This window comes from Pseudophryne corroboree, chromosome 4, assembly GCF_028390025.1.
Source record: "Pseudophryne corroboree isolate aPseCor3 chromosome 4, aPseCor3.hap2, whole genome shotgun sequence".
Classification (NCBI taxonomy): domain Eukaryota; kingdom Metazoa; phylum Chordata; class Amphibia; order Anura; family Myobatrachidae; genus Pseudophryne; species Pseudophryne corroboree.
Genome location: NC_086447.1, coordinates 770,162,264 through 770,187,978, shown reverse-complemented (window position 1 = coordinate 770,187,978; position 25,715 = coordinate 770,162,264). Strand labels below are relative to the sequence as shown.

At 46.5% G+C, this 25,715-nt stretch overlaps 1 protein-coding gene across 4 annotated transcripts in view; it reads left to right on the top strand.

Moving 5' to 3' along the window:
• The window catches only part of PUS10 (pseudouridine synthase 10), a 236,160-nt gene that overhangs the window by 145,934 nt on the left and 64,511 nt on the right, over positions 1-25,715 (top strand). For all 4 annotated transcript variants that reach the window (XM_063918222.1, XM_063918221.1, XM_063918223.1 and 1 more), the window contains exons 9-13: positions 3,597-3,661; positions 16,487-16,572; positions 17,576-17,701; positions 20,516-20,572; positions 20,650-20,726. In XM_063918222.1, the coding sequence (XP_063774292.1) occupies positions 3,597-3,661; positions 16,487-16,572; positions 17,576-17,701; positions 20,516-20,572; positions 20,650-20,726 (411 nt within the window). The remainder of the gene's footprint in view (positions 1-3,596; positions 3,662-16,486; positions 16,573-17,575; positions 17,702-20,515; positions 20,573-20,649; positions 20,727-25,715) is intronic.

The following is a 25,715-nucleotide window of genomic DNA, read 5'->3' as shown; positions in this document are numbered from 1 at the left end:
TTTATAATGTGAACTGTAACCTAGGTAACAGTTGTTGGATCATTATACATGTTATCCCCATTCACCACAGAGTCGCTGAGTAAATGGACCATACATCAGGGAACGACCTGGGCAATGCCCTGTTTTGCCAATCACGGTGTCAGGTCATTGACAATATCCAACATGTTGTAAATACTCGATTTGCCAATACCAACCCCAAAATGAATGGAATCAGCGAGTCAGGGATTTTTTACATGTAGAATTTTGGCAATCCGCCATCAAATCGGCAATCATCAGACTCCAGCGGGTCATAACGGGGCATCGGACTGTAGATGTATGGCCTGTACTACTCCTCCATTCTGAAAAACGAGGACAAATTAAGCCACACCCATTTCATGTCTCATTTCCCTCTGGAAATTGGGACTGTCGTCAAGAGTGTTCCTTCTAATACAGTATGTTTTGCAGTCACTGACCATTGTGGACTCTGCCAGCATGGCTGTTTCTCAGAGAGTAGTGTGGGCCTTATTTACAGTTGGATGTACACCAGTGTTTTGTATTTCTGTGCCATGCGTGTATACTAAAAATGCATCCATGTGTAGATTGTTACATATTGTAGCCTTACCGCTCACCATACCTGGAGAGACGGCACATAGACAGGTAAGCATGAGCAGAGTACAGTAAGGGCGTCTTATGCCACTTAAATGCAATATCTATACTTTAGCCCTGGTGCGAACTTATATGATGATGATGTCCTATCCTGATGATATGATGATGACTATCCTGCTGCTTCTGATTGGCTGGTGGTGTATTTACCTCTAGGGCTGACAGTACTTAAATTGTATATCACTATGTATAAGTGAGGTATTGTGACCTTAGCAATTGGGTACGCTCTATGATAAATGTTGCCGATCCAAACGATCTGACAGAGGGGGTCATTCTGAGTTGATCGCTCACTAGCCACTTTTTGCAGCGCAGCGATCATCTCAACCGCGGCTAAACTGCATATGCACCGCAATGCGCAGGCGCGTCGTACAAGTACAAAGCGGTTCGTTGCTGAGCGATGGATTTAACGAAGAATCCATTCGCACAGCTGAATGTACGGTGATTGACAGGAAGAGGGCGTTTATGGGTGTCAACCGACCGTTTTCAGGGAGTGGTTGGAAAAACGCAGGCGTGTCCAGGCGTTTGCAGGGCGGGTGTCTGACGTCAAATCCGGACCAGACAGGCTGAAATAATCGCAAGGGCTGAGTAAGTCTAGAGATACTTAGAAACTGCACAAAAATTTTCAGGCCGCTCAGCAGCACACGCGTTCGCACACTTGCAAAGCGAAATACACTCCCCCCCATAGGCGGCGACTTTCTGATCGCAAGCCAGCAAAATGTTGCTAACGAGCTATTAACTCGGAATGACCCCCAGAGTTATTGTTGGATTGGTGTGCACCCTTACACACTGAGCAATTTCTAGCTCATTGTGTATTTCCTTTTGATCTCCTCAATGGGATCGGGAACGAGGTAGAATGTGTAGCACACCAGATCCCGACCTCCCAATCTACTATTACAGGAGCATTTGAAGCGGCTTATCGGCTAGCATACACACTATCCAGTTGTCAGGCCAATCAGTCAATTACCAGCTGATTGGCCCTATAATTGTATAGTGTGTACCCATCTTAACACTGGTCCTGATTCAGATGTGGTTGGAGTTGCTATCACTTCCTTAGAAGCAGCAGTGATAGCGCTGTATGGTGATGCAGCAGGAGGCGTCTATTACAAGCAGACGCCACCTGCTCCAGTAGTGGTTCGACCTGTGTCCTAGCACGCAACATTGGATCGCTCCCTCAACGTAGGGCGGCTTGCGGCGCCCATGAGGACGTGCAAATGGCGTTGACATGCCCCCGTTTTCACAAACTGATCCCCTCACCGCCCCCACACGGCATCATACTGTTGATCACTGAAAGTCTAATGCCGTCCCTGCGTCCTGTATTGCAGGATCCATTAGTGCACGGGCAGACGGTCCTGCGAATGCACAAAGTACCAATAATCTGTACTCTGCGGCGTAGGGTGAAGCAGTGACTGGACCTGAATAACCCCACTGTCAGCATCTCTAAGCTACCGTTATGTGTGATTTCCACTGAACAGTATTTGTAATCCCTGAAAGTTTAAACCCTTGTGTTGGGGGAACACGAGTGTTAAACAGTCTCTGGGCTATATTTCAAAACGTTCTCCTTGGAAGAGTTTGGTAACTAGGATGCATCCCCATATGTGATCCACGTTTTCCATTTCATCATATTCTACATAGTTAGGATTGAGGTTGAATTATATGGGAAAGTTTAGGCGTATTATACCACAGTACTATACTGGCTTAATTATGTAAATGCATGGGGGCATATGTACTAAGCCTTGGAGAGTGATAAAGTAGAGAGAGAGAGAGAAACTACCAACCAATCAGCTTCTCTAATTTTTGAAACACAGACTGTCACATGGCAGTTAGGAGCTGATTGGCTGGTACTTTATCTCTCGCCAAATGATCTCTCCAAGGCTTAGTACATGTGCTCTTATAACATTACCTAATGATCTATTCTTTCCACTTGGGGTCCAGTTGGAAAGAGCGAAAATCTCTCTCCCCAGTGTTTGTGTATGTCCTAGGGTATGGGTCCTGGGAAAAATGTAGATTCAATGAAATAATCCATCTTGACCCCTAGAACTCATTGTGAGTCTTCATAATTGACCGAAAGGTTTTTTGCTGTGCCGGGATTGTAATGAATACATTGGGTCCTTTCACACAGTACGGACACGGCCCGGTCGCAGTGTTGCAGCTGGAAATATCCACTGAATAGGATGGCTGACGGGCAGTGGCGTCCCTGAAGGCAGTGGAGTGTTTGTGTGTGTGAATGGCCTCTTTCACACACACCAGGTTTTTTGTGCACTGCTGCACATGTGCACATCATTAAACACGGCTCAAAGCGTGTGTGTGTGTGTGTGAAAGCCACTGCCGGCCGGCAATAAAAACCAGACTTTTGTCCGGCCTTTTGCCGTCCGGTCAAAACCGGCGTGTGTGAAACAGGCCAGAGTGTGCATTGAGGGCGGCGTTTGGGAACCCCTGGCATACATGGCATCGTCTAGTAGCAAAAAACCGCTCCACTGCATACATCCACATTGCGTCCATCTCTGGCCATAAGGCAAGGTTTCCGAAAGAACTTATTCGTATGAGAAGCGTCACCTCTAACTTTTTGTAATTGAATCTTAAAGTAAAGGTGAGGCTTAATATTTTACACCTCTCCTGCATATTTCTAATCAGCAAATTAAGATTAGTAAGTAATTTACTATATACGTTATCTGATTAATTTGATATTTCCCCAAGCTTTTTCCCTCGTCAAAAAAAAAAAACCCCAATAGGCAGAATGATTAATTGTGATTAGCTAATATTGTTTTCTGAATGTTTCTTTTAATTGATGACAATTGTTCCATTTAAATATACAATAAGAAAAAGTGTATAAATGTATAAACCACAGTCTGTGTGATTGTGAATGACTCGCTTATGAGTTGTAGCCACTTCCTCTGCATTTGACAAGTTTGTTTTACATCTAGATAATAGTGTAATTGTTGTGCTTGTGCCTGCAGTTTGTTTTCACTAGAATGGCCATCGTGAAGGCTCTAGACTGGATAACAGACGACGATTTCTGCATGTGAGTTCCTCTAACCCTACTTCTCAGTACCGGGTGTATAATTAACTGAACTGTGCAGAGGAGCAGTGAGAAGAGAGGAAGTCCTAAGAGCTGCCAGCTGTTAATGATCTGCTGATTAATTGTTTAATTTTCCCTTTGTCCTATTTTTGGAAGCTGTTCAGATTTCAAGTAACTGGGCTTGACGTAGGTGGTGGAATTTTTGCTCTTGGTTGGTCATGTGGGCTGCAAGCCACCAGTGTAATGGTTGTAGATATTATTGGGGATTATATGTTCTGGGTTACTATTGCCCCAACATACAGCACATAGTAATGTTGTATATGGAAAATCTGTCGTTTTTTTTAAAGTTTACACTAAAGCCTAATAAAATTCACCAATACTGCAGCTGTGTGTAATAACGTAAAGGCCAGAACACACTTATTTTAAAGGAAAGCTGTTCCTGTGTTTCTCCAAAATCTATACGTGCTTGTGATGTCATGCATGTTCTTCATTGAACTTTCTTGGATTGCATATGTCCCTGAGGGCAACCATCTCTAGTGAGCCCACCCTATGTATCTACTAATGATTTCCAAACTGGATATCCCATATTAGAGATTATTTCATATGTTCCATATTTCAGATTATTGGACCTAATTCAGCTGTGGTTGGAGTTATCACTGCCACTTCCTTGGGAGCAGCAGGGATAGCTCTGTACGGTAATGCAGTAGGAGGCGTCTATTACAAGCAGATACCTCCTGCTGCAGTAGTGGTCCGCCCTGCGTCCTAGGCTGCAGCATCGGATTACTCTCTCACTATCAGGCACCTTGTGGCGCAAACCGCCCGTCGCAGAGGCCAGGAGATCCTTGGCCTCTTCCCTTCCCCTGAACACCGACGACACACTTACATTTTCACAAAAGGAGGCCATAGTGGCTCCTGTCCCGCCCCCTAGATGACAGCAGACTGTCAATCACGGACAGTCTGCTGTCACTCTGCGTCCTTTGTCCCAGGACCCGTTTGCCAATAATCGGTACTTTGCTATGATGTGCGTGGCTCCAACCACATCTGAATCAGGCCCATTATGATTTGCTTAATCATATAGGAGACCTTTTTCTGATAGATTTGTCTTTACTTTATCAAAAACAAATCTGATGGCATTAGATTCTGGATTCTGCAGTCTTGGGCCCTCTTTTACAGCATTCCCACCTGACCTGTTTTATATGACATTATGCTGTGAGATAAGTGGGATTTCTCTGGCTGGGTCCACAGGTTATCCACAGGATAACATTGGGATATGCCGGAGCGACAGCGGAAATGGCACCAAACGGTCACGAGCTTTCTGGCCTCCCAGGAAGCATATGGGCTTCACCATATAATCCCGCCCACTGACTCAGTCAAATCAGTTTTTTGTTTGGTGCGGAAGGAGCCGGACCATGGTCACATGTTAATAAAGCAGCATGAAGCTTTTATTATGTTATTTTCATAGTCTTACTATGTTTTTGAGTGACTTTTCCTAACAGCGTCTTAAACGCATATTAGAAAGAGTCGCTCCAACAACTCCCCACCGGGTCGCAACAACGCTTACCTTCGCGGTACAGTGCTGTCTCGACGGGCGTCTGTGTCGGATGTTCTAGCAGGTCCAGCAGACGTAACCAGGCTGTGCCGGAGCATGGGGGGAAGAAGGGTCTATGGATTTCCTCTTACTAGAGGGGTCCGGACACAGCTACACTGCTTTTGGTGGAGACTACAAACAGTGTGTTGATGCGCCGAACACTCTCTGGTGCGACAGCGCTACGCTCTAGGGATCATAGGCACCAGGACTAGGTTGAGGCCGCGATCCTTAAAGTTTAAGTCAACAGGGGGAATCAGACGCTCTCCTGGCCGCCCCTCCCCCAAGTTCATGACCAGTTTCCGCGCGTCTCCCGTCCATGAACTGAATGACCTCACTTCCGTCTCAGACGCTACCACGAGGGTACTCGGTCGCAGATTAGACGCCGCGGTTGTGTACACTAGAGATTGCCGGACCGAGTCGCAGGCCTTAGCGTCTGCATACACGTGGCATTTCACTGAGCGTCCGTGTCCGTTAGTGATCGTCCGTGTCTTGCATCAGTTATCAGAACGGCAGTGTACACCAATAGCGTCTGAATCCACTCAGCGTCTTGCAAGCGTATTTGTTTGGATATGGAAGTGTGGTGAGTCTCGCTGTATCCCGCTCTATGGAGAAAGGGTATACAGTACTAAAAATTCTCTCTACTTGTTAGTATGAATTGTTAATTTCAGTACATATTGCATATGAGAACTGTATATTACTGTTGTTTCTCCATGTTATATTTGAAAAAAAAAACAGTTAAAAACAGACATACAATTTTCCTACTTGTAAGTTGTTATGGGGGTTGTATTCTCATATGACAATGTTTAATGCCTTAACATGTGACTGACTGCTAGTATGTGTGCTGACTTTTTTATGTCGTCAGTCCTGTTCTAAACCTCAATTCAGGTGCACGGTTGTGGTCAGATTGACCTCACTTCTATATATCCATATATAGGTGATTTTCAGTCACAAATTGTGTAGTCATTAACAGAATATTATCATGTCTGTGAGCGGCAAAAGTGACGAGGAGGATTTATCAGGCACTCCTACATCCCTAACATGTTTTCTCTAACGTCCTAGTGGATGCTGGGAACTCCGTAAGGACCATGGGGAATAGCGGGCTCCGAAGGAGGCTGGGCACTCTAGAAAGAGCTTAGACTACCTGGTGTGCACTGGCTCCTCCCACTATGACCCTCCTCCAAGCCTCAGTTAGATTTCGTGCCCGGCCGAGGTTGGATGCACACTAGGGGCTCTCCTGAGCTCTTAGAAAGTTATAGTCTTAGAATTTGTTATTTTCAGTGAGACCTGCTGGCAACAGGCTCACTGCAGCGAGGGACTAAGGGGAGAAGAAGCGAACTCGCCTGCTTGCAGCCGGATTGGGCTTCTTAGGCTACTGGACACCATTAGCTCCAGAGGGATCGACCGCAGGCCCAGCCTTGATGTTCGGTCCCGGAGCCGCGCCGCCGTCCCCCTTACAGAGCCAGAAGCAAGAAGATGGTCCGGAAAATCGGCGGCATGAAGACATCCTGTCTTCACCAAGGTAGCGCACAGCACTGCAGCTGTGCGCCATTGCTCCTCGTACACACTTCACACTCCGGTCACTGAGGGTGCAGGGCGCTGGGGGGGCGCCCTGAGGCAGCAATAAAAACACCTTGGCTGGCTAAAATACCTCAATATATAGCCCCTGGGGCTATATATGAGGTAAATACCCCTGCCAGAATCCCATAAAAAGCGGGAGAATAGGCCGCGAAAAAGGGGCGGAGCCTATCTCCTCAGCACACTGGCGCCATTTTTCCCTCACAGCTCGGCTGGAAGGAAGCTCCCTGGCTCTTCCCTGCAATTCTACAGTACAGTAAGAGGGAAAAGAGAGGGGGGGCATTAAAATTGGCACTGTATACAGTATATTATATAAAAAGCAGCTATTAGGGACATAACTCAGTTAGTCCCTGTATATATATATATATAGCGCTCTGGTGTGTGCTGGCATACTCTTACTCTGTCCCCCCAAAGGGCTTTTGTGGGTCCTGTCCTCTATTTGAGCATTCCCTGTGTGTGTGGAGTGTGTCGGTACGGCTGTGTCCTGTGTCGACATGTTTGAGGAGGATAATGATGTGGAGGGGGAGCAGATGCCTTTAGCAGGGATGTCACCCCCTGGGGGTCAGACACCTGAGTGGATGGTATTATGGCAGGAAATGAGTGCACGTATAGACTCCTTACATAAAAAATTTGACGACATGCCGACTGTGGGACAGCCGAGTCTTCAGCTCGTGCCTGTCCAGGTGTCTCAAAAGTCATCAGGGGCTCTGAAACGCCCGTTATCTCAGGTGGCACAAGTAGATGTCGACACGGATACTGACACCAGTGTCGACGACGATGAGTCAAATTTAATGCCCGTTAAGGCCATTCACTGCATGATTGAGGCAATGAAAGAGGTGTTAAATATTTCTGATTTACATCCAGGTACCACAAAAAAGGGTATTATGTTTGGGGAGAAAAAACTACCTGTAGTTTTTCCCCCGTCAGATGAATTAAATGAAGTGTGTGAAGAAGCGTGGGCTTCCCCTGATAAGAAATTGGTAATTCCTAAGAAGCTACTAATGGCGTTCCCTTTCCCGCCAGAGGATAGGTTACGTTGGGAAACACCCCCGAGGGTGGATAAAGCGCTCACACGTTTGTCTAAAAAGGTGGCACTACCGTCCCAGGATACGGCCGCCCTTAAGGAACCTGCTGATAGAAAGCAGGAGGCGATCCTGAAGTCTGTATATACACACTCAGGCATTATACTCAGACCAGCTATTGCGTCAGCATGGATGTGCAGTGCTGCCGCTGCGTGGTCAGATAAACTGTCAGAAAATATTGACACGTTAGACAGAGACACGATCCTGCTAACAATTGACCATATAAAAGACTCAGTCTTATACATGAGAGATGCACAGAGGGAAATCTGCCGGCTGGCATCTAAAATAAGTGCATTATCTATCTCTGCTAGGAGATGCTTATGGACTCGCCAGTGGACTGGAGATGCAGATTCCAAAAGGCACATGGAAGTCTTGCCTTATAAGGGGGAGGAATTATTTGGGGATGGTCTCTCCGACCTAGTTTCCACAGCAACGTCTGGGAAGTCAGCATTTTTACCCCATGTCCCCTCACAGCCTAAGAAGGCGCCATTTTATCAGGTTCAGTCCTTTCGGTCCCAGAAAAACAAGCGGGGAAAAGGAGGGTCTTTTCTGTCAAGAGGCAGAGGCAGGGGAAAAAGGCTGCAGCAAACAGCAGGTTCCCAGGAACAAAAGTCCTCCCCCGCTTCCTCTTCCAAGTCCGCCGCATGACGGTGGGGCTTCACAGGCGGAGCCAGGTACGGTGGGGGCCCGCCTCAGGAATTTCAGCGATCAGTGGGCCCGCTCACAGGTGGATCCCTGGATCCTTCAAATAGTATCTCAGGGATACAGGCTGGAATTCGAGGCGACTCCACCCCGCCGTTTCCTAAAATCCGCCTTGCCGATTGCTCCCTCAGACAGGGAGGCGGTGCTAGCAGCGATTCACAAGCTGTATTCCCAGCAGGTGATAATCAAGGTACCCCTACTTCAACAAGGCCGGGGTTACTATTCCACACTATTTGTGGTGCCGAAACCGGACGGTTCGGTGAGACCCATTTTAAATTTGAAATCCTTGAACACATACATAAAAAAATTCAAGTTCAAGATGGAATCGCTCAGGGCGGTTATTGCAAGCCTGGACGAGGGGGATTACATGGTATCCCTGGACATCAAGGATGCTTACCTGCATGTCCCCATTTACAATTCTCACCAGGAGTACCTCAGATTTGTGGTACAGGACTGCCATTACCAATTCCAGACGCTGCCGTTTGGACTCTCCACGGCACCAAGGGTATTTACCAAGGTTATGGCGGAAATGATGATACTCCTTCGAAAAAAGGGAGTTTTAATTATCCCGTACTTGGACGATCTCCTAATAAAGGCACGATCCAAGGAACAGTTGTTAGTGGGAGTAGCACTATCTCAGGAAGTGCTGAGCCAGCACGGCTGGATTCTGAATATCCCAAAGTCACAGCTGGTCCCCACGACACGTCTAATGTTCCTGGGAATGATTCTGGACACGGCCCAGAAAAAAGTGTTTCTCCCGGAGGAGAAAGCCAGGGAGTTGTCTTCTCTAGTCAGAGACCTCCTAAAACCAAAAAACCCTGTCTCCACGAACCAGGGTGTCTCTTCTGTGGTGGCTGCACAGTGCTCATCTTCTGGAGGGCCGCAGATTCGGCATACAGGACTGGGTCCTGGTGACAACGGATGCCAGCCTACGAGGCTGGGGGGCAGTCACAAAGGGAAGAAATTTCCAAGGACTATGGTCAAGTCAGGAGACTGCCCTTCACATAAATATTCTGGAACTAAGGGCCATTTACAATGCCCTAAGTCAAGCAAAATCCCTGCTCCTACACCAGCCGGTGCTGATCCAGTCAGACAACATCACGGCAGTCGCCCATGTGAATCGACAGGGCGGCACAAGAAGCAGGACAGCGATGGCAGAAGCCACAAAAATTCTCCGATGGGCGGAGAATCATGTACTAGCACTGTCAGCAGTGTTCATCCCGGGAGTGGACAACTGGGAAGCAGACTTTCTCAGCAGGCACGACCTCCACCCGGGAGAGTGGGGACTTCATCCAGAAGTCTTCCAAATGATTGTAAATCAATGGGGTCGTCCACAGGTGGACATGATGGCGTCCCGCCTAAACAAAAAACTAGAGAAGTATTGCGCCAGGTCAAGAGACCCTCAGGCGATAGCTGTGGACGCTCTAGTGACACCGTGGGTGTACCGGTCAGTTTATGTGTTCCCTCCTCTACCTCTCATACCAAAGGTATTGAGAATAATAAGAAAGCGAGGAGTAAACACAATTCTCGTGGTTCCGGATTGGCCGAGAAGAGCGTGGTACCCGGAACTTCAAGAGATGATCTCAGAGGACCCGTGGTCTCTGCCGCTCAGACAGGACCTGCTGCAGCAGGGCCCCTGTCTGTTCCAAGACTTACCGCGGCTGCGTTTGACGGCATGGCGGTTGAACGCCGGATCCTGAAGGAAAAGGGCATTCCGGAGGAAGTCATTCCTACGCTTATTAAAGCCAGGAAAGATGTTACGGCAAAGCATTATCACCGCATATGGCGGAAATATGTTGCATGGTGCGAGGCCAAAAAGGCCCCAACAGAGGAATTTCAACTAGGTCGATTTCTGCATTTCCTGCAAGCAGGAGTGAATATGGGCCTAAAACTGGGCTCCATTAAGGTACAGATCTCGGCTCTGTCGATTTTCTTTCAAAAAGAACTAGCTTCAGTACCTGAAGTTCAGACATTTGTGAAAGGAGTGCTGCATATTCAGCCCCCATTTGTGCCTCCTGTGGCACCTTGGGATCTCAACGTGATGTTGAGTTTCTTAAAATCACATTGGTTTGAGCCACTAAAAACCGTGGATCTGAAATATCTCACGTGGAAAGTGGTCATGTTATTGGCCTTGGCTTCAGCCAGGCGAGTGTCAGAGTTGGCGGCTTTATCATGTAAAAGCCCTTATCTGATTTTCCATATGGATAGGGCAGAATTGAGGACTCGTCCCCAGTTTCTCCCTAAGGTGGTGTCAGCGTTTCACCTGAACCAGCCTATTGTAGTGCCTGCGGCTACTAAGGATTTGGAGGACTCCAAGTTGCTAGATGTTGTCAGGGCCCTGAAAATATATGTTTCCAGGACGGCTGGAGTCAGAAAATCTGACTCGCTGTTTATCCTGTATGCACCCAACAAGCTGGGTGCTCCTGCTTCTAAGCAGACTATTGCTCGTTGGATTTGTAGTACAATTCAGCTTGCACATACTGTGGCAGGCCTGCCACAGCCAAAATCTGTCAATGCCCATTCCACAAGGAAGGTGGGCTCATCTTGGGCGGCTGCCCGAGGGGTCTCGGCTTTACAACTTTGCCGAGCAGCTACTTGGTCAGGGGCAAACACGTTTGCAAAATTCTACAAATTTGATACCCTGGCTGAGGAGGACCTGGAGTTCTCTCATTCGGTGCTGCAGAGTCATCTGCACTCTCCCGCCCGTTTGGGAGCTTTGGTATAATCCCTATGGTCCTTACGGAGTTCCCAGCATCCACTAGGACGTTAGAGAAAATAAGAATTTACTCACCGGTAATTCTGTTTCTCGTAGTCCGTAGTGGATGCTGGGCGCCCATCCCAAGTGCGGTTTATCTGCATTACTTGTACATAGTTATTGTTAACTAAATCGGGTTATTGTTGAGCCATCTGTTGAGAGGCTCTATTGTTTCATACTGTTAACTGTGTTTCATATCACGAGTTGTACGGTGTGATTGGTGTGGCTGGTATGAGTCTTACCCGGGATTCAAAATCCTTCCTTATTGTGTACGCTCGTCCGGGCACAGTACCTAACTGAGGCTTGGAGGAGGGTCATAGTGGGAGGAGCCAGTGCACACCAGGTAGTCTAAGATCTTTCCAGAGTGCCCAGCCTCCTTCGGAGCCCGCTATTCCCCATGGTCCTTACGGAGTTCCCAGCATCCACTACGGACTACGAGAAACAGAATTACCGGTGAGTAAATTCTTATTTATCTTGTAAAACAGGGTTAATTGGTATAGGCCAGTTGGTCACTTATGAGGGGTTGTGTGTGAACTGTTTTGCTTTTCAGCAAAGTAAAAAACAGGTTTTGGTTCAACAACCAGCAGAGCCACCATGGAGAATGTTCGCACAGACTTTGTCTTCAATAGTGGACAGGTTAACTCCGGCAGCACCACCCCAGGGGTTAGGTTACACTATTAACCCATACATGCAGCTCCCTTCCTACGGGTTGGTTCCAATAGCCTCTACAAGTAACCAAGGGACAGGTAAGACTAAGACAGATGCGTCTATGTGGCAGACTACACAAGATGATACAATAGATGATGATACAGTATATTCAAATACGCCGTATGATGATCAGTCGCAGAGTTTTAGTTCAGAGGATGTAGCTGAACTTATTGATGCTATGAAGGCTGTTCTCTCTTTGGAAGATTCAGCCAAAAGAGTGTCAAAATCTAAAGCACCTGTGTTTAAACGAACAAAGACAGTTAAAACTGGATTCCCAGCGTCAGATGAGCTGATGGAAATGATGGATGAATCCTGGGCGACGCCCAGTAAAAAGTATAAGATTCTTATCCATTTCCAGCTGCGGATTGTTCGAAAAGAGAAGTTCCTCCGAAAGTAGATGCACATGTACTGCGACTTGTGCATAAATCTGCTTTACCACTGTCATCTACCTCATTAAATGATGTCACAGACAGAAGGGTAGATAGCTTTTTGAAAAATATATTTTCTCTCTCAGGAGCAGTGGTAAGACCTGCTATGGCTACGGCCTGGCTAGCAAAGGCAATGGGCGAATGGATAGAGGAACTAGAGAATGGCCTCTCTCCTCCTAATAGGGAGCAAGAGTATCATTTGAGCCGTTTGAGACAAGCCACCCAATATTTGGAAGAAGCAGCAATTGATATGGGTACAATTGCTTCTAAAGCTTCAGCCTTGACAGTAGCCGCTCGTAGAGCAGTTTGGCTACGTACCTGGAAAGCAGATGCAGAATCCAAGAAAGAATTGGAAGCATTGCCTTTCATTGGTAATATATTGTTTGGAAAACAATTGTCTGATATTCTAGAATCGGAAGCTGAATCAAAGAAGGTCAGATTTCCGGCTAGTTATAACCCTAAGACTAAGGGTTCAAAGTTTCGGCCATTTCGATGACATGGCAAAGCGAAAGCTAAAGAGGAGTCTAAGCAACCCCAGTCCAATAGATCGGCCAGGGGTAGGAAGCAATCGGCTAGTAGAAAGCCAGCTTCCAAGCCTGAACAGAAACCATCAGCCTGAAGAGACGGGCCTCCGCCTGGAGGATTCCAGGGTTGGGGCCGACTCCTTCATTTTGCACACATATGGCAACAGTCGACAACAGATGCTTGGGTGCAGAAGGTGGTATCTCAGGGGTATGGGTTCCCATTCAGGAGGCAGCCTCCTCAAAGATTTTTTTGCACCAGCCCGTCTCGTATAGAGTCAAAGGCCAATGCCCTGCAAGAAGCAGTCCAAAAATTACTGCAGTCAGGTGTGATTGTCCCAGTACCTCCATCACAAAGGGGACAGGGGTTTTACTCCAATCTATTTCTGATCCAGAAGCCAAATGGGTCATTTCGACCAATTCTCAATCTGAAAATGTTAAACAAATACATTTGGATTCCAAGGTTCCACGTGGAGACATTACGCTCCATAATGTTGGCTATGGAACCGGGAGATTACATCGTATCTCTGGATGTACAGGATGCTTACCTACATGTGCCTATAGCACGGTCTCATCAGTGTTACCTCATGTTTGCCATCCTCCAGGAACATTTTCGGTTCCAAGCCTTGCCCTTCGGGCTAGCAACAGCACCCAGGGTGTTTACCAAGATTATGGTGGCTATGGCAGCTTATCTCCGCAAGCAGGGGATAAGAATATTTGCATACCTCGACGACCTGTTTATCCTAGCACATTCGCAGGAGTTACTTTTGAGCCATCTTCAACAGACAGTAGTTTGTTTACAGAGACACGGGTGGCTCATAAATTGGGAAAAGTCGTCTCTGAATCCGTATTCAGGTCTACAGAAAGTTTTCTTACCAGAGAAAAAGATAGTCAGGATGCGTTGCACACCCAGACAATGTCAGTCCATGCAGCAATGCGACTGTTGGGTCTGATGGCATCAACCTTCGACATGGTGGAATATGCGCAATTCCACTCCAGACCTTTACAGTACCTTATTCTGACCAAATGGAATGGAAATCATCAGACGATAAAAAAGCAGATGATAAAGGTTCCAGTAAACGTAAAAAGGTCTCTAGCGTGGTGGCTACAGACAGACCATTTAAACAAGGGGAGACCCTTTTGGATAAAAGAATGGTAAGTCCTGACAACAGATGCCAGTCGGCAAGGCTGGGGTGTGGTACTCGGAAGCCTTTGGTTCCAGGGAAAATGGACCGTAAGGGAAAGTCGCCTGCCAATAAATCTGTTGGAAATAAGGGCCATTTATATGGCTCTAGTTCAGGCAAAGGACAGTCTGCAAGAAAGACCGGTCCAGATTCGCTCAGACAATGCAACAGCAGTAGCGTACCTCAATCATCAGGGAGGAACTCGCAGCAAGAGACTGATGGAGGAAGTAACTCCCATTCTGAGATGGGCAGAACTCCATCTCCCAGCATTGTCAGCAGTGTTTGTCCCAGGTGTACTGAACTGGGAAGCGGATTTTCTCAGTCGACACACCATTCAGGAAACCGAATGGTCATTACACCCAGAAGTGTTTCAGACAATAGTGAACAGATGGGGTCTACCGGAGATAGATCTCATGGCGTCTCGTCTAAACAACAAAGTTCCGAGGTACGGATCAAGAACAAAGGATCCCGGAGCAGTCCTTGTAGACGCACTGTCAGTAGAATGGAAATTTCATCTGGCGTATCTGTTCCCTCCAATATCTGTTACCCAGAGTAGTGAGAAAGATAAAGCAAGCAAAGGGAGCAAAAATTCTAATAGCTCCAGCTTGACCAAGAAGGCATTGGTACACAGATCTACTGAGAATGTCCGTGGAAGCACCGATACTGCTCCCTCAACGTCCAGATCTGCTAATGCAGGGTACTTGTTGTCACAGCCATCTGGATCGTCTGTCTTTGACGGCATGGCTGTTGAAACCTCTATCTTAGAAGCTAGAGGATTTTCAAAACAAGTAATCCAAACTATGCTTAGAGCAAGAAAGCCTTCTTCAGCTCGTGTTTATCATCGAATATGGCAAGTCTATATTCATTGGTGTACTGAAAAAAGTTTGAATCCAAGATCTTTTAAAGTATCCAGGATTTTGGATTTCCTGCATGCAGGATTGGATAAGGGTTTGAAAGTAGCTTCCTTGAGAGTTCAAGTATCAGCGTTAACTGTATGGTTTCAGCATAAGATTGCTGATTTACAGGATGTACGTACTTTCTTTCAGGGAGTTGTACATATTCAACCTCCATTTGTTCCTCCTGCAGCTCCCTGGGATTTGAATCTAGTTCTTAAATTCCTTCAGGGACCTCCGTTTGAACCACTTAAGAGAGCAGATCTTAAATGGTTAACGGCTAAGGTACTTTTTCTACTGGCAATGGCGTCAGCCAGAAGAGTGTCGGATTTAGGAGCGTTATCGTGTAAGTCTCCTTTCCTAAGTTTTTTTCCAGATAGAGCAGTTCTCAGAACTTGATCTGGTTATCTTCCGAAGGTGGTTTCAGAGTTTCACCTTAATGAAGAGATTGTAGTCCTAGCTTTTCAGGTATCTGGACTTTCTGCGGGAGAAGCGTCGCTGGACGTAGTCCGAGCATTAAGAATCTACATAGATCGTACTAGTGCCATCAGAAAAACAGACTCTCTCTTCATCCTCTACGGATTTCATAGAAGAGGATGGCCTGCTAGTAAACAGACGCTGGCAAGATGGCTCCGAATGGTAATATCAGAAGCTTATTCTCATGCAGATCTCCCTACTCCGGCTAATGTCTCTGCTCACGTTACACGTAAGGTAGGTCCTTCATGGGCAGCCCAACAGGCAACTTCAGCAGAACAGATTTGTAAGGCAGCCACATGGTCTTCCATAAACACATTCATCAGACATTATGCCTTTTATACTTTTGCCTCTCATGACGCAGACTTCGGTTGAAAGGTCCTCCTGTGTAATCACAGTGGACCACCACTAAAACTGGCTTTGGGAATCCCAATGTTATCCTGTGGATAACCTGTGGAGCCAGCCAGAGAAATAGACGTTATGGTAAGAACTTACCGTTGATAACGTGATTTCTCTTATGTCCACAGGTATCCACAGGGGTCCCACCCTGACACACCTGATTTGAGGATCTTGACAATCACTAAACCTTTACCCTCTTGTATGGAAGGGTGTGTATGTGTGTTCTTATCGCCTAAATAGGTTTCTACCTGATGCTCCTGCCTAATAGCTGTGGAAAGAACTGATTTGACTGGGTCAGTGGGCGGGATTATATGGTGAAGCCCCGATGCATCCTGGGAGGCCAGAAAGCTCGTGACCGTTTGGTGCCATTTCCGCTGTCGCTCCGGCATATCCCAGTGTTATCCTGTGGATACCTGTGGACATAAGAGAAATCACGTTATCAACGGTAAGTTCTTACCATAACGTCTCTATTGCCTACTGTAGTAGTATTTACTTGTTTTATTTGTATACGGTTTTCAGCCAGTTTCCATGGCCACCATCATCTCCAAAGACAACATGTGAAGTTGTGGATATTCAGTGCACTCACGCTCCAGTCTTTGTGGCAGGTAAAATATTTTTCTTCTATTTTGTGCCAGCTTTATTTTTATTTTTTTGTAAGCGTATGCTCTTGGGTCCTAAACGTAACATATTTCTCAGCCCTACGCATTAGAGGACTTCCATACAAAGGTAAAAATATAATTTTGGATGGAGTTACCAAGTTTATGCTTAAATAAAGAGAGCTTACCTTACGTCCAGCAGCCCCGCAGTAATGCGGGCACGACCTAACTCTACTCTCTGAGATTACCCCTTACTTACCGTGAAGTTGCTGCCCCTCATCTGAGAACTCCCATTCAGAGTGGAGATTGGATGTGAGGCTATACCACTGGGAGCAGTATAGGTGGGAGTACAGTAAGCTTTAATAAAGAGATGGATTTTCATAGGGCATCTAAAGAGTTAAAGGCTGTAGGGAGAGTGTTGAATGTGAGGCCTAATTCAGACCTGATCATAGATGTGTGAGAGAACGCACATCTATGATAAATTTTGCTCTCACAGCCTAGCTTTGAAGGCAGACTGCTACCCGCCATGTTAAGGGTCGCCCTACAAACGGTCCGGACACGTCTGCATTGTACAGACTACGCCCCTAAAATGGAGCATCGATACCCCGTTCCCGCCCCCGTCCTCCGGCATACAGAAATCGTTCATAGCGATTTTCGCACATCAGCGTCAGGGTCTTGTAGGTTAGAGTGCAGGTCAGAGGTGATGCGAAGAAATCGTGTGTTCATTATATTACTATTCTCTGGCCTCTATGTTGCTAGCCTGCATACATGTTTCTGTGTTATGAGAGACAGACAGAGATATGGGGAGATAAAAATCACATAAACAGAATCAGGGCCATCTTGACAACTCAAGAGGAAAGTCAGGTTTTTAGATTGGCTTTGTTGTTAATCTTGGTCTGTTTTGGAAATTGTAATTGTTATCAAATGTCTATACTTTATTGTATATGTTATTCTAAATTTGTTGTCATTTCTTGTTTCGAAATTGGTTTACTTACACTTGGATTCATCGCAGGGAGATATAACAAATACTCAAGGACTTTGCCGCAGACCCCGTGGATTATTGATGGGGAGAGGAAGATGGAGTCTTCAGTGGAGGAGCTGATAACAGAACAACTTATACCAGTATTTAAAGCTGACCGTAAGTGTGCCATTCCACAGGAGCTTTACCCAGCACTGGCAACACATGCTCCCATGCCATTGGGCAGTGTGAGTTAAGGTTGCTGAACTGTCCAAACTTCAATACTTGTGTTATCCTCAGACAACCCCTACTGGTTCTTCTCTCCAGCTCTTGTTGGTTGGCTGGCCAAAGAATAGTGGTTGCCAGTTTGAACCAGGATGTTTGTAGCTCCTTTAAAAATGCAGCTGTTCACCCCATTACCAAGCAATCTGTCAATCAATCTAATCAATCAATCAATCAATCAATCAATCTGTTATTGGGTCAAACTCCAGAAGCGCCCACATAACTTTCATAAACTTTCCTATCAAATTTCATCCACTCTGTACAATCCACACACATCCTCACATGTCTTCTCATTCTTCACTTTCCCTTCCTCTCGACCCCGGTTCGTCATTGCTGTATGACCATATCATACAGCCCACCAAAAACCTTTGCAATCTGGTGGACATCTATGCAATAGATAGCACCGATCCTTGTGTATACATGCCTATTTCCCTATAGAGTGTAAGCTTGCGAGCAGGGCCTTCCTACTTCTGACTGTTTGTTATTACCCAGTTTTGTTATATCATTGTTATTTCCAATTGCAAAGCGCAACGGAATTTGCTGCGCTATATAAGAAACTGTTAATAAATAATGTATAAACAATGGTGGAATGTATACTTCAACATTGTTCAGTGCACTGTAGAAATTTGAACAAACTTGAGAAGAGGATTTATGCATTATTAATTCAATTATATTTTTCTTCATTTTCTGTCCAATTAGTATTATTTTTACTACTAGTTGTATTTACTGGTTAACTTTGTAATCTGGTAGAAATGTACAGCTTGGAAATGATTCCGAATACGTAAGATACTAGCTCTTGGCATAATTTTACTGCGGTGTCACACAAGCGGGTTTTATTCCACATTTAAAGTACATTCATTTGTTTCAAACTGAAGTATTTTCAATTTGAAAAAACAAAAAAGGTGACTCATCAACTCTTACTGTCTGAAGCTGTTTTTGAAACACTGGCAATCGCAAATATGGGCAATTGCACAAAGACACTGTCCAAATGAAAATACACACATGCATACATTGGGACAGATGTATTAAGCCTGGAGAAGTGATAAAGAAGTGGTAAGTGGAAGTGGATAACACACCAGCCAATCGGCTCCTGACTGTCATTTTTCAAACCCATAATGATTGGCTGGTGCATTATCACCTTCCACTTATAACTTCTTTATCACTTCTCCAAGCTTAATACATCTGCGCTATTGTCTCAGTGTGTTTTTGGCACTCATTCTAAGCTGTGAGGAGGAGATATATCAAAGCTTGGAGAGAGATAAAAGTCCCAACCAATAACTTGTAACTGTCATTTTACAGGCCGTGTTTGAAAAATGTCAGGAGCTGAATCGGTTGGGACTCTATCTCCGGGCGTGATGTACTAAATGGAAAATGCGGTAAACCCCTGTTTACCACATTTTCCAAATGTACAAAGCCCCAGCTGCTGGGTCAGCGCTGCGGAGGGGTTGACCAGCTCTTGCTGGCGATACCCCATAGAAGCCTATGGGCTTCTTTCCGCAGGGCTGGTGTGAAGGACCCTCCCAGCATGCCCCACGGCCGCCCCCTGTCACTTTGCACATGCGCAGAATGACACAGGGTGGAGACATCCGGAAGTCAGGGAGACGCCGGGGATCGCGAAGGACAGCTCTTATTGGAAGAGCTGTCCTTTGCAATGCTAAGCACATATGTGAGTACAGTACATATGCGCTTAGAATCGTGACGATGGGCGGCGATGTCACATAGTTCATCCCGCCCCCCAGCTTTGGAAAATCTCTTCTGAATATCAAAAACTCTGCACTTTTCCAGCTGCCATAGAATCGCTATAAAGAATGGGAATGAGAGCTCCTGAAGCTAAAATCCAATTCTGTGGGTCTATATTCTGGCTGCAATACTATTCTGTTACTGGGGGTCATTCCGAGTTGGTCGCTCACTAGCAGTTTTTAGCAGCCGTGCAAACGCTATGCCGCCGCCCACTGGGAGTGTATTTTAGCTTAGCAGAAGTGTGAACGAAAGGATCGCAGAGAGGCTACAAAGTTTTTTTGTGCAGTTTTTGAGTAGCTCAAAACCTACTCAGCACTTGCGATCACTTCAGACTATTCAGTTCCTGTTTTGACATCACAAACACTCCCTGCGTTCGCCCAGCCACGCCTGCGTTTTTCCGAACACTCCCTGAAAACGTTCAGTTGACACCCAGAAACGCCCACTTCATGTCAGCATGTGCGATTGAAAAGCTTCGCTAGACCCTGTGTGAAACTACATTGTTCGTTGTAATAGTACTTCGCGCGTGCGCATTGCGCCGCATATGCATGCACAGAAGTGCCATTTTTTGGCCTCATCGCTGCACAGCGAACGAATGCAGCTAGCGATCAACTCGGAATGACCCCCACTGTCCGAAGATAATTACAGAGAACAACAATAAAAATATCTACCTTATTAAGATAACACAGTAAAAACAGATTTTTGACGACTAAAAAGTGCAGAAATGACAACTTCTCAGTTTATGGTAGCATGGGAGACCAGGGTTTTGGTAGGTTTGGGAAGCAGTGTCCTCTAAGGAGAGTGGCAACTTGTGGCCCCGCTCATCTTTGGGCCCCTCAATGGCTGCACCCACTGTATTTTACCACTGATTGCAGTCTTATTGGTTTTCATTTAAAACATGTATGTCGTTACGTTTTGCTTTTTCATAACTCTTGCAGTGCTTCAGGCCAATGTTTTCTTGTTTCTATTTATAAGGTTTCAATTTCTCATCATCTGGAAGAGAAGATGTGGATGTCAGGACCCTGGGGAGAGGTAGGATCATTATTTGTACCTAGCGGCGGGAATTATCATTGCATAGATTGATCAGCTGTTTTCTTGTGTTCCATTAGGTAGACCGTTTGCAATTGAGCTTGTAAATCCTCACAGGGTCCAGCTCACCGTACAAGACATGAAGGATCTTCAGCAGGTGAGTCTTTTTGTTCATTCTATATTTCACTATTTACGTTCCTTCCAGCAAATCCCAGTTTGTAAGGTGATGTCAGAGCCATGTGGCTATAGCTTAAGTCACCGACTAGTCCATTGTTCCTGTTATTGATCCAAGAGCCATGTGTGGCAGTCTACTTGTGCAGACTCTGCATACTGCGTAAAGGAATTGAGCTACCACAGCTACTATGTACATATATAATGTTTGAATCCTTTTAAGAGCCTTGAATATTTAGCCTTTTGCTAGTAATAGACATCTATACTGTTATCCAATATTCTTTGCAGTTATTTTTAGGGTACAGGGTGCTAAACCTAATTTTTACCCATAATTATCACAGCTATTAACAGCCAAAGTTACAATGCAAGTTATTTTTTTTCAATTGTATTGTGCGTGAATTGGGAACATGCAGAGAGATGTTAAACCAACTTTAGGTACGTTAATTTCATTTGCTGTAAAATAAGATTTTCACATGGATAAAATTCTGATATTCTAGGGTGCCATGATTCAAAAAAGTTTGGGAACCACTGCTCTAGGATATCACAAAATGTTATATATGTTTTAATTTTAGTATAATCATTTCATGTTTTGAAAATAGCAACAAAGGAAAAGAGAGAACTGTTTTACTCTACATCCATAAGGGATATTGGGGAGACTTAGTACGATGGGTATAGACGGGGTCCAAAGGAGCCAGTGCACTTTATATTTCTTCACTGGGTGTGCTGGCTCCTCCCCTCTATGCCCCCTCCCACAGGCAGTTTAGAGAAAAGTGCCCTCAGGAGAGGATGCACATCTCTGCAGCTCCAGAGAGTTTTCTTCAGTTTCTTTTGAATCTTTGTTATTTTCGGTATGCTGTTTGGGCAACAGCATACCTGCACCGTGGGAGTCGGTGGGGGAGGGGGGGGGGGGGGGGCGGTCACCGGCTTTGTGAGGTGTCAGAACCGCTTCCCCTCTGCAGCGGGGCACTGCACCTTAGCTGCACACCCCTAACACTAGCCTGAAAGTGACTACAGTGGTGAGTACAAACCGGGGGGGTCAAGATGCGGCTGACACGCAGGGAAGGCATAAGGAACCCTCCTGGGGGGGACCCGCTATTGCCCCCTGTGTAAACTGGCTAGCGGTGGCTTAAACTAGCACTTGTGTGATATTTTTAAGCACTTTAGGAGACATTGCCAGTATAAAAAAAACTCTGTAGCTCTGGTGCCATTTGGAGGGGGCGGAGCTACCTCAGCGGGACCAGTGGCATTTTGCGCCTTCCTCTGCTTACTGCAGCAGCAGCAGGCTCACACAGCTCCTTCTGACACTAAAGACGTGCTGGAAAACTGGTACAGGGTGTAGCAAAGGGGGAGAGCCGCTATTGTACACAATCTGTGTCCTATGCAGGACAGAAATCATAGGTTTTCACTGTGATATAATAAGCTGACAGCCTCACTGGGGCTGTGTAGCTGGGATATGCTGGTCTCCTCTCTCCATATCTCCCTCTCACTTACAGTAAGGGCAGGCTTTCTAAGTATTACTGTCTGTGTGTATGTCATTGTGATTTACTGTGAACATGGGTAAACTCAAACTATGCAGTGTATGCCACACTAGATTCTCTCCCTTATCATCTGATTCTGTATCATGTGAACAATGCAGCCAATCTTCACAACTCAGTGAGGGGGCTGGGGGAGAGGGTCAGAAACCTTCCTGGCTAGGGGCCCTTAAAAATATGATGTCTGATATGTCATCAGAACTCACTGCTAATGCTCAAAAAACTCAGCTACTACAACAAGCTGTTGCAGACCTAGCTGCTAGGGCAGATGTTGCACAACCCCCCCTCTCTAACTCAGGACCACCAAAGTGTGGTTTACCTGCTCTGCTCTCTGATTCAGATGAAGAGGTATAGGAGGATGGGGAGTACTTGGATCCCGTTAATGGGGATTCCACTTCTGCTCAGGGTATTGAACCCCTCATTCTGGCTATACGGGACGTGTTAAAACTCCCTCTAGAGGACGCTGCGTCACAGCAATCATTTTTCTTTACACAGAACAAGCCTAATGTCACTTTCCCTGATTCTGCAGAGTTAGATGACCTATTTAAGTTAGCCTGGAAAAATCCAGACAAAAAATACCAAGGGGTATATTTACTAAGATTCGTGTTTCTGTCGATTTCAGCCGAGATCAATCTCGGCTGACATCAGCCGTGTACGAATGCAACTTTTTGAATCAAAACACTGTAATTTACTGAACTACCGTGTTTTGTAAATTCGAGTTCACCGATGTCGAAGTCATTCGTATTGCCGGCAGTTTTTTACGGGAGAGAAAAGTTAAATTCGGCCGGACTTAACACAATGAAGACCGGCCGGATCATTGAGATACATCCAGGGCTTCATTGTGTACAGTGTAGAAATAGTTAAAAATCATAAACAAAAAATTGCTTGGGGTCCCCCCTCCTAAGCATAACCAGCATCGGGCTCTTGGGCCGGCCCTGGTTCCAAAAATACGAGGACAAAAGACGTAGGTGTCCCCCGCATTTTTAAAACCAGCACCGGGCGCCACTAGCCGAGAAGATAATGCTTTTTATACTGGTCCCTGCGACCGTGGCATTACCCCCCCCCCCCAACTAGTCACCCCTGGCCTGGGTACCCTGGAGGAGTGGGGACCTCTTAAATCAAGGGGTCCCCTTTCCTCCAGGCACCCAAGGGTCAGGGGTGAAGCCCGAGGCTGCACCCCCACCTTCCCCATAGCCTTTTTGTGTGTGAAAAAAAGATTATCGTCTTTTGTTTTAGAACTACAAGTCCCAGCAAGCCTCCCCCACTTGGTGGTACTTTGAGAACCACAAGTACCAGCATGCGGGGAAATAACGGGCCCGCTGGTACCTGTCGTTCTACAGCAAATGAAATACCCAAATAAAAACAAGACATACACACTGTGAAAGTACAAATTTATTTAAACACACTTACACACTCATACATACTTACCTACATCCCATGCCGCCCAATCATGTCCACTTGCCCCCTCTCTGGTGCCCCGCCGGCTAGGCGTTGCTACCCGGGGCCGGCTGTTCAGTCCTATCGGTCTAACCGATTTCGATCTAGGGCCAGAGGTGCCTCCTATGCGGCTAGAGGCACCAGAGGTAAGACAAGAAAGCCTGCGAACAACAGTTCTCCGGAACAGAGCACCAGTTCTGCTTCCACTAAGTCCTTAGCATGACGGTGCCCACCCACACCGAGGGGATCTCGAGGTGGGAGCTCGACTGCGTCACTTCAGCAGCATCTGGGAAAGCTCCTGCCAGGATACCTGGGTAAGGGACCTCATTTCTCAGGGCTTACCAGCTTTGGAGGATGCGCAAGTTACGTTGCAACAGGCCATCCAAAAGTTGGTCCAGTCCCACGTCATTGTTCCAGTACCAATACTACAACGGGGAAAGGTTTATTACTCCAACCTGTTTCTGGTACCGAAGCCGGACGGTTCGGTAAGGCCCATTTTTAATCTAAAGTCCTTCAACCCTTATCTCAGGGTTTTCAAGTTCAAGATGGAATCCTTAAGAGCTGTGATTGCGGGCCTGGAAAAACAGGAATTCATGGTTTCCCTGGATATCAAGGACGCTTACCTTCATATTCCAATTTGGCCACTTCATCAGGCTTATCAGAGGTTTGCCCTACTGGACGATCACTACCAGTTCCAGGCACTACCCTTCGGCCTGTCCACAGCTCCGAGGGTATTCACAAAGGTAATGGTGATGATGTTCCAACTCCGGGTCCAGGGGGTCAGTGTTGTTCCTTACCTGGACGATCTGATAAAAGCAAGATCCAGGGAGCATTTATTGCTCCATATCGACCGCACTATCCAACTTCTGTCACGCCATGGGTGGATTCTCAATTTACAGAAGTCCCACCTGGATACTGTGGCCCAGAAAGTGTTCATCCCAGAGGACAAGGAGAGAACACTTCTGGGGATGATCCGCATGGTGCTCCGACCTGCTCAAGTATCTATCCATCTTTGCATAAGATTGTTGGGGAAGATGGTTGCCTCATACGAGGCGATCCAATATGGGAGGTTTCCATGCCAGAACATTTCAATTAGTTCTCCTTAGCAAGTGGTCCAAATCACATCTGCAGATGCACCGGATGATACGGCTGTCGCCTCAGGCCAGGATTTCCCTTCTGTGGTGGCTACAGTCCTCCAATCTCCTGGAAGGCCAGAGTTTTGGGATCCAGGATTGGATCCTCCTCACGACGGATGCGAGTCTGAGAGGATGGGGAGCTGTCACTCAAGGGACTCAGTTCCAGGGCAGGTAGTCAGCCTACGAAGCCCTCCTTCCGATCAACATTATGGAACTTTGGGCGATCTACAATGCTCTGCTTCATGCCTCTCTTCTACTCAAAGATCACGCGATCCAAGTACAGTAGGATAACGCCACAGCAGTGGCGTACATCAATCGACAAGGAGGGACAAAAAGCAGAGCCTGCATGCGTGAGGTGTCAAAGATATTCCTCTGGGCGGAAAGAAATGCAAGAGCACTGTCCGCAATCTTCATTCAGGGAGTGACAACTGGAAAGCGGACTTCCTGAGTCGTCATCTCCACCCGGGGGAGTGGGGGCTCCACCATCAGGTGTTTCTGCAGATCATCGACCGGTGGGGCTGCCCACAAATAGACATGATGGCTTCTCAACTCAACAAGAAGCTTCACTGGTATTACTCACGAACCAGGGACCCTCAGACGAGGGCAGTGGATGCAATGACGTCGCCTTGGCCTTACCGGCTGGTCTACCTGTTTCCTCCGATTCCGTTGCTCCCAAGGGTGCTCAAGCAAAACTGAAATCAAGGAGTCCAGGCAATTCTGATTGCCCCGGATTGGCCTCGGAGGGCGTGGTACGCGGATCTTCTACACATGTCCGTCGAAAACCCTTGGCCTCTACCACTAAGAAGAGATCTTCTTCAACAAAGACCGTTTGTCTACCTGGACTTACGGTGACTTCGTTTGACGGCATGG